This window comes from Gymnoscopelus braueri (assembly GCF_963280865.1).
Source record: "Gymnoscopelus braueri genome assembly, chromosome: 3".
Lineage (NCBI taxonomy): Eukaryota > Metazoa > Chordata > Actinopteri > Myctophiformes > Myctophidae > Gymnoscopelus > Gymnoscopelus braueri.
The window spans coordinates 52,025,516-52,035,894 of record NC_137612.1 but is presented as its reverse complement, the minus strand read 5'-3'; the positions used below and the strand labels follow the sequence as shown (position 1 = coordinate 52,035,894).

General features: G+C 40.4%; 1 protein-coding gene across 1 annotated transcript in view; it reads right to left on the bottom strand.

The window, feature by feature from the left end:
• tafa4b (TAFA chemokine like family member 4b) overlaps nt 1-318 on the bottom strand; it is a gene marked incomplete at both ends in the record, with an annotated part of 98,864 nt that extends 98,546 nt beyond the window's left edge. The window contains one exon of the mRNA XM_080423634.1: nt 192-318. Within this exon, the coding sequence (XP_080279760.1) occupies nt 192-318 (127 nt within the window). The remainder of the gene's footprint in view (nt 1-191) is intronic.
• Between the last annotated feature and the right edge of the window lie 10,061 nt (nt 319-10,379).

Below are 10,379 nucleotides of genomic sequence, written 5' to 3'. Positions count from 1 at the left end.
TAGCAGATCTGCAAGCTCGTAGCGCGGCACTCGGTGCCGCGCTACGAGCTTGTAGAATCTGCTATTTTTGAATAGCCCCAAATAAATCTAAAAAGGACACACAGATGCGTTCCCGGCTTTCATGGGTTAACCTCTTGTGTGCCATCGGGGGGTGGGGGGGGGGGACCCGGGGCCGAGCCCTTCTTCTGTACCTGTCTGTCCTCGATGGTTACGGCTGCCAGCGGACACCGGGTCAGCGCAGAGCATCACCATCGCCACGGCAACGGCGACGAAGGCCACCTGCAGGGGCCGACGGGCTGACCCCAGCCACAGCTTCATCCTGGGGCGAGGGGAGCAGAGGAGAGAGAGAGAGAGAGGGGGGGAGGCAGAAGGAGAAGAAGAGCTTTTTACAACCCAGAGAGAATAATGCTGTTCCACAAGAGAACAAACCATGTTTAGAGGTGAACCATAGCTAAAGGTCATGCAGACCGTCCATTGACAGGCTGCCGAACAGAAGGGGAACTGATAGGGAATAGCTTTCCACCATAATACTATGCAGGCTGTGTGGTGTAAAGTAACTAAGTAAAATTGTATTGTAAAGTATTGTACTTAAAGAGGTGGTGCCATGGTTTTGCACTTTTTCTGTTTTTCATGTGTCTATGAGGTTGATAGAACTTCATTAAGCCCCCTGGTGGTGTTTTTATGTTGTTTTATGTCTTCTCTGACTATTTGAAGTTTCTTCCTGGAGGCTGAAACCTTGAGGGTCAAACGTGCCAATAGAAAAACAGCGCTTTAGTGACATAGTAAAAACATACCCTCCCCCTCATTATCATAACACAACAGGTGTGGGCATGAGGAGGAGGAGGGACTAGGACAGGTGGGTGGTGCTAAGGTGGTGGAGGAGGTGCTAAGGTGAGAACCAGGTATACTTAATGAACTGGAGGCATGTCCACATAAAAACATAATTTTAACAATTTCTTTACACTTTTTTGAAAAAAATCTTCCTCCTATTATAACCATAATACCTGATGATTATGTTTTAGGGGGGGGGGGGGGATCACTGAAAATCACGGCACCCCGTCTTTAAGTACGATTTTGAGGTATTTTTTACTTTACTGGAGTATTTCCAATTGTCTGTACTTTAACTTCTACTCCACTACATCTCAGAGGCAAATATTGTACTTTTACTCCACTACAATTACTTGAAAACTTTAGTTACTAGTTACTTTGTAGATTTTGATTATTATTAAAAAACATTACGCACTTCAGCCCTCTATACATTTCGGCCATTTGAAAATAGCTTGTAGATCTGCTGTTTTCAAAATATTTTGTATACATTTTATACATTTGAAAACTGAAATGGGACATTCTGCATTTCTATTTTTGTACAGAGTTTTTACTTTTGATACCAATACTTTTGTACTTTTACTCAAGTAATCTTTTCCCCCAGACTTTCACTTGTTACAGAGTATTTCTACATTGCTGTAGTAATTATTTTACTTGAGTAAAGAATTTGACTACTTTTTCCACCACTGATGCAGGCTTTGTGGGTACCAATCGGGCAGGGCGGAAACAGTTAATCGAACTAAGGTATAAAAATGATAATGATTAATAATCTACCCCTATTTTGGGCATCAAACATGTTTGTGCAAACAAGTAATCGATGGAATAATTGCTAGTAAAATAATCGTTAGTTGGAGCCCTACCATCGGGTACAGCTTAAAGGGGTATACCAGCCTTTTTAAGATGTCGGTCCTTTGCCACCGTAACTTTGATAGGACTTATTTCATCAAAGCCATTATGTTGATATATTTTTCCTTTATTGAGATATATATCGGCCTAATGTTGAGGGGGCGGACATAGCTGAGTGGGTAGAGAGGCCGTCTGCTAATCAGAAGGTCACTGACTCAGTGTCTCTGAGCATGACACTTAACCCCTAACTGCTCCCCGGGTGCTGTATTAATGGCACTTCACCACATGCTCCTTATAGTTATATAGGATTGGTTACATGCAGAGGACACATTTCACATTATGTGCAGGTGTACAATGACAGAGACCTCAAAACACACGGAGACAGTGTGCTTTACATGGGGTTTTAACTGTTACTGTTTTTACTTATATATTTGTTGTATTATGGATTCATTCATGTCGTTTTTAGCTTGTATTTCAATCTACAGAAGAGAGTATGTGTGTATCGTGGCTGTGTTTATGATTCCAAAAATGAAATTCCGAAAGGAAAGTTTACCTCAACATTTTATTTGAAGTTCAACTTGAACTTGAAAACAACTAGTGGGCTAAATTTGTATTATTATTAATATTACTATTACTATTAATATGAATATTACTATTACTATTACTATGAATATTACTATTACTATGAATATGAATATGAATATGAATATGAATATGAATATGAATATGAATAATATTATTATGTTGTTGTTACTGAAGCCTGATGCCTCAAAACATATTATGTTGAACAACTCAAAATTGCACAAGATTTACCACACTTCATCAAAATGCTATTCTGATATTGGTGTTCTGACTTCAATATCATCATTTAGGTCCATTGTGCCATAATCCATAAGTAAGGCCTATGGTAATATATGCATGGGACTGGGGGGCAGGGGGGATATGGCACAACAGATCTAAATGACCTAAATCTAACTGAGACATCAATAAACAAATAATCGTGAATAGACCGGTATTATCTCAATAGCGGGGAAAAGATCTGAAAGAAATCCAATCAAAGTAAAAAGTGACAAAGAGGCTGGTATGGTCCTTTAAAACTAACTTTCCTCTTCTACCCCGGATTTGAACATGGGTCTGCATCTACATTTTTACCATTGATTCTGCTTGCCAGTGGTGTAAAGTAACTAAGTACATTTACTCTAGTATTGTACTTGAGTACAATTTTGAGGTACTTTTACTTTACTGGTCTGGAGTATTTCCAATTGTCTGTATTTTTACTTCTACTCCACTACATCTCAGAGGCAAATATTGTGCTTTTACTCCACTACAATTATTTGAAAACTTTAGTTACTAGTTACTTTGCAGATATAAGTTATTACATTATAAAACATACATGAACCACTTTAGCCCTATTTTATACCTAGGCTATTTGAAAATAGCCGATCTACAAGCTCACGGCGCGTCGCATCGCGACGCGTTGTGAGCTTGTAGATCTGCTATTTTCAAACATTTTAGTACTTTTACTTTTGGTACTTTAAGTACATTTTGATACCAATACTTTTGTACTTTTACTCAAGTAAATGTTTTATTCCGGACTTTTACTTGTAACAGAGTGCTTCTACATTGCAGTATTGACACTTTTATTTAAGTAAAACATTCGAGTACTTTTTCCACTTTACTGCTGCTTGCTCGGGAAGAATTGAATCTTGACCTTCAGGTCAAAATTAGTGTCAAACCAGAAACCTATAGACACACAATCTAAATGTCTCAATAGAAGAGCAGGGAGACAAAATACAACCACCCCAACTGTATAAGTTATATTGTATTAACATACTCTACCATACAGATTGGACAAAATGTATTTTTTATTCATAAAAAAAAGGTACATAGTGCTGCTTTGATGCAGCTACAGTGCTTCGAGGCATTTTTTTAGGCCCATTAGCATTGCATGATTAATTCTGCCCATGTTTAGGCAGTGCTGTGACAGTAGGGACAGCCAAATATGTAAATATAACAACATGTCAGATGTCATAACAGGCTAAGAGACACGTTTGCAGCATTGGTTCATCTGGCAAAAGCAAAACCGTGTGTACATCACACCGTTAATACTGCACGTCTGCTATAACACTCAGTTCTTTTAATCACTTTCAACCTGGTGTCCAAACTATTTTGGACATGTCATTATAGGATAGGCAAACATTAAAAAAACATATTGGAAAATGTAAAAGTGATAAAAAAAAATTCCGAAAGTAGCTGATTCACAGCTCACAATGCATTGCAATGGGGAAAAAAAGACGACTTTTCTGTTTATTATTCCTATTTTCTACTGTAGTTTTATTCAAATGTCCTTTGAGAAGTTTCTTTTGCACTTCGTGTTAATGCTGTTAATGTTTTGTGTAAAGCATTTTAGAAGGCTTTTAATTGCCTTCTTGTTGAAATGTGCTATACATATAAAATGGCCTTACTTTGCTTGTTTGCTATGTTTTTTGTTATTTCTTTCATCCGTGCTCTTCATTTGGTGAAATACACTGCAAAATCTGCTGTGTATATTTACCTCTAAGACCTTTGGGGAACATTTTGCACTCACTGTGTTAAAGTATAAATTTCATAAAATTCTTTCAATCGTAGCCAAATACAAAAACGTATTTGAAATGCGTATTTCAAACACACTTATTTTAAATACTGCCCATCTCAGAGTACAACTTTTATATTAATTTGTATTATATCTCTGCTGTCCGGCAGAAACCAGCTAATTCCCCAAAAAAAATCAAATTTTTCAGGAAATGAAAAAAGGTGGAGTTAGGAGGTTTTGTTCATCATTGATAAGAACAGCTAAATGGACCTCCAAGCTCACAATGAGGTTGGAGGTCAAAAGGGGGTGGAGCCTGGAGTCAGCAAAACCGGCCAACTCCGGTGGAGTTAGCTGGTTTAGTAGAAAGTTTGAGGATCCAATGGAGTTAGCTGGTTTTGTCAGAAGCGCTTTTTAATGCTTTTCATTGGTTCAATATTTTTTTCACCAACACACAGACGTAAAGGGTGTTCAATGGCACTGATTTATGGAAAAAATGCAAAAGCGTCAAAATGGAGTTAGCTGGTTTCTGCCGGACAGCAACCAAATATTCTCCCTTTACATATAGCTATAAAATAATTGGCCCAATAGAGTGAACGCAATTCTTTCTATCTCACTGCGCTAGTGAGTGTCTTCTCACCTGTCTGTCCTCTGTCCTCTCCGGTCTGTCTTCCGCCAAGCAGCACCTCTATGGGCAGCAGGAGGCACGGGCCATGTCCGCATTCACGCACTCTCACTCGTACCACCTCCAATTCCTCCTCCTCCCTCTCTCTCCTCCTCCTGCTCTTGCGTCTCCTCCTCTTCCTCCGCCTCACACAGACGAAGCCCCTGGGGATTCAGGAACAAAGGCAGTTGGTCAGAGGGTATGGTCCGCCCTGAAGGCTCGCAGTGGCCTCCAACAGCCTTGTGCGAAGGTCTACACGCACACACGCACACACACACACACACACACACACACACACACACACACACACACACACACACGCACACGCACACGCACACACACACACACACACACACACACACACACACACACACACACACACACAACAGAAGGAGTAGTGATGTGAAGACCTAGATTCTGTCAGATCCATTGTTTACAGTCGGTTCACCTACCCCTGGGCTGAACGTGATCCTCACACTGCACATGACGAGCGTATTCACACACACACGCACGCACGCACGCACACACGTACGCACGCACGCACGCACATGCACACGCACATGCACAGATCATGACACGTACACGTACGCGTACACGCACACACACACACACACACCCACACACACACACACACACACACACACACACACACACACACACACACACACACACACACACACACACACACACACACACACACACACACACACACACACACACACACACACACACACACACACAGATTCAATGCGTTCCACGTTCACACACAGATCATGACACACACACACAGTGAAATCTGTCTTTCACTTGCATCAACTCTCCAGAATTGACTGTGTGTGTATGTGATCACACGGGCCACACCACTTGCTTCACATTATGCTAAAAACACATACAGTTTTCATTTGCATATGAATAGAACGCAAGAGAGTAGAGACAGATGGGTTGATGCTCCTGGCTCTGGACCCACCTGGGACATATACTGCACAACCTCATGTGGTCACTAATAGTATTATAACACTCCATCGAGTTTGAACTGTAATAAAATATATATATTTTTAAGCCATTAAGACCGGGAAAGAATCCGTGTCATTTTTTAGATTTCTTTGGGCTATTCAAAAATAGCAGATCTACAAGCTCGTAGTGCGGCACCGAGTGCCACGCTATGAGCTTGTAGATCTGCTATTTTTGAAAAATCGTGAACATTGGTGCAAATCTTTGCTTTTGGGGGCATTCTACAAATGTCTTCTAAATCCTAACAGTTTTTTTAAAAACAATTATGTTGCTATAATATCAGTGGTTCTCAAACTTCTTCATGTCAAGGACCCCCAAAATGATATAAATTTTGGCCGTGGACCCCCATCTCAAAATATGTTGTTCCAGGGACCCCCAGGAGTTGTAAGAGAGTAAAAAATGTTCGCTTTAGAAAAAGATATATTCAAAGATTTGCACACATTTTCAAAAAAATTCAACCAAAAAAAAAACCAGATCTACAAGCTCATGAGCTTGTAGATCCATATAGGACAGCCAGTGACGTCAGTCATCTATATGACATCATCAGTTGTAGTCTATGACATATCTATGACGTTTGACTCCAAATTTGGCCAAGGTTTCTGTCTTTGATCATAACATTTAAGTATAAAGTATAGAAGAGATGTGAGGAAAGTTATTGGAGGGTACTTTGCAGTGTTGCCAGATCTGCTTATTATAAATTCCCCCCCAAGATTGTATTTGAAAATAGCAGATGCATATGTTTAAAGTGCTCATGTGGCCCAGCTTCTTTGGCCTACTGGCAGTGTGCACAAGGAATTGGCACAGATCGGTGCAGCGGTTTGCGAGATTAGCCCTGGACAAACACACACACAGACACACACACACACACACACACACAGTGACCCTCTTATAGATGGCGCCTGCAGAGCCACTCGGTGGAAATGAAAAAGGAATACATGAAGTGAAGGATGAAGGCTGAGTGTGAAAAAAGGGTCAGGGCCAAACCAGACCGAGCATCATCTCCCCATGTGTGCCAAGCAGTGACAGATTAAAACTAAACTGACCTGACAAAGCTGACCAAAAGGACTCTCAGTACCTCAGCTGGGAACCGAAAAGGTGCTTCAAAACTCAGGTAACAAAAAGACTGCTGCATAGTGGAGCGGCAGTGTTGACTTATTTTTAGTCAAATTTTAGTCATCTGAAATATTTTAGTTTTTGTCTAGTTTTAGTCGACTAAATATCATAAGATTATAGTCGACTAAAACGGCAGTTGATTTAGTGGACTAAAATGTATGTTGGCGGTGCCTTGATGGCGTCGTAATGGCAGATTTTACACTTGGTTGCGTGCTGAAAATAGTCGGTCTACAAGCTCAAAATGCGTCGCGCTGCGACGCATTGTGAGCTTGTAGATCGGCTATTTTCAGAGCACAACACCCGAGCACAACCAAACATAAAATCACTTGTCTTTTAGTTCTACTGGATCTCTTCTCCACTCGTCCCACATTTTAGTCTAGTTTTGTCAATATATTGGTTCTTAGTTTTAGTCATCCAAAGCTTAGTTTTTATTTAGTTTTCATCCATGAAAAAAAGGTAAATTTTTCGTCATATAATAGTTTTAGTCGACGAAATCAACACTGTGGAGCGGCCACTATAATATCCACACAAACAGACAGCATGGTGAAAGGCTGAATAATAATCATAATTAATTTCATTTATAATGCACTTTACATTTGGACAAATCTCAAAGTGATACAATAAGCATTTGCATATAAAAACCATCACATCACATCACTGTAAAAAAATAATTTAAAAAAAGATCTGACAGTGCACAACCGTTGCACAAACATCAGATTCCACTCTCATCACCTTTGTCTATATGCTTTCTCTGTCTCTCTCTGTGAGCTTTCCTGACTGTTTCAATACCGCTGTGATTAAAGAAAGAAACAACAACACACTTGTATGCTCATTATTCATACGCACACAAACACACATTGTTTGCTGGGTAAAGTCAAACATTATCACAAGACAGCAGGGGACTTTCTAATTACAGTTGAGCGACAGCTTCCAATACAGTTTCACATAATGTACACACGCACAGACACACACACACACACACACACACACGCACACGCACACGCACACGCACACGCACACGCGCACACACACACACACACACACGCACACGCACACGCACACGCACACGCACACGCGCACACACACACACACACACACACACACACACACACACACACACACATGCACACATAGAATTACTGTATGAATGTATAAACATAGCTTTCTTTACAAAGGGAGTGACTTTGCACAAGACAACGGGTTCAAATAAATAACTTTATGATCTCTTCTCCCCATTCCCCAAACTTCAATGGTATGTAAAGTGTTCATCATAATACATTCAGGTTGGTGCACTGACAGACACGCTGAGCAAACTAGAGCTCCTACAGTACAACATCAGCTCCACACACAGTCCAGACCACCATAATGTACAACCCCACGTCCATTCGGTGTAGCACCACTCCCCCCTAGTGGGCAACGGCGCCATAGCAAAGGTAACAGATCAAAATGGGGAAAAAGCAGTAGTGCACTGTACAGTACTGCTTTTTCCCCATTTTGATCACTTAAGTACAATGTTGAGGTATTTTTACTTTACTAGAGTATTTCCAATTGTCTATACTTTTACTTCTACTCCACTACAAATACTTCTACTCCACAGAGGCAAATATTGTACTTTTACTCCACTACAATTATTTGAAAACTTTAGTTACTAGTTACTTTGCAGATATACATTATCATATCATAAAACATACATTAACCACTTTAGCCCTTTTCACAACGCGTCGCATCGCGACGCGTTGTGAGCTTGTAGATCTGCTAGTTTCAAACATTTTAGTACTTTTACTCTTGGTACTTTAAGTAAGTTTTGATGCCGGTACTTTTGTACTTTTACCCAAGTAAATTTAGAATGATGAGAGAATTTTGACTTTTACTTGTAACTTCAACTATGAACAAAAGAGGGGACTTTTTTGTTGTGTGTTTATAGTTGGATTTACGCATGTTCACACAGAATGCAGCATAAGAGGGTGTGAGTGAAGCTCTAATTAAAGAAGGGTAGCCTTGGGGTAGGCCTACACAGACCGTATCCTCTTGGACCTGGATTCAAATCCGAAGTTGTCTCACGTCTCTCCCCTTTCTCTGCCCTGCATGGGTTTCCTGTCTCTCTACACCGACCTATCTGAATATAAAAGCATGCACACACAGGCTTGAAGCAGTTTCAAATGCAATCAGTTTGACCTTTCTATCATGAATAGTTCCTGAGTTAGTATAGATCTGACATTATGGTGCAATAGGATCAGTTATTGACAGACACATTGTCATACTAAGTTCTGTGTCCTTGGGTTGTAATGTGATGATGATATATCAATATGAATATTGCAGAATATTACACACACACACACACACACACACACGCACACGCACACGCACACGCGCACACACACACACACACACACACACACACACACACACACACACACACACACACACACACACACACACACACACACAGCCTCATTATATTAATGTCACAATCGCATTGCGGCTCCACTAATAATACAGATATAAGAAAGCATCTGGGAAGACAAAGGGGACTATAAGCATTTTACTGACACCACTGGGAAAACACATCACAAAATAGCATCAACTGGCCGCATTCCAGAGCCCTGCTTCTGTTTGGTCTAATTCTAGGCTATAAAAGCTTGACTGTGTTCTGTTCCATCCCTTGATGGGCCATTATTTGGTTAGTGCAATCTGAAATACATGCAAAACACTGGCTGTTGGACGATGTAAATGCAATGTTAACTTTTTATTGGGAAAGCAGAGTGGGTGAACGGGCTAGCTGTACATCGCTGGCCCGTCTAGCCAATGCTTTTTCATCAAGTATAGCCAAGGCCTAAAGTTGTTATAGAGGCTGCTAGATGATTTCCTGCATTAGTTTGTATATCTCTTATACATATTTTATCACCACATAATCATTGGCTAATCAAAACGCTGACATGAGCACCTCATAATGTTTTTTATCTTGTTGTTTGTCGGACAACCGAACCTTGCTTTCTGATACTATAACTGCAGCTGTTATGTGAGCTAAGAGAGACATAGTGCAGGGAAGACGGCAGACTCACAGATCTGTGTTGTTGGCAAGAAAAGTAGCGCATGTGTGCTCAGTGTAGTGTTGATTTCGTCGACTAAAACTATGCCGAAACATTTTCGTCTACTACCTTTTTTCACTGGCGAAAACTAAATAAAATCTAAGCTATGATGACTAAAACTAAGACTAAATATTGACAATTTCGTCAACAAATAAAAACTAGACTAAAATGTTATTGAGGGACGAGTGGAGAAGAGATCCAGTAGAATTAAAAGGCAAGTCATTTTATGTTTGGTTGCGCTCGTGTGTTGCGCTCTGAAAAT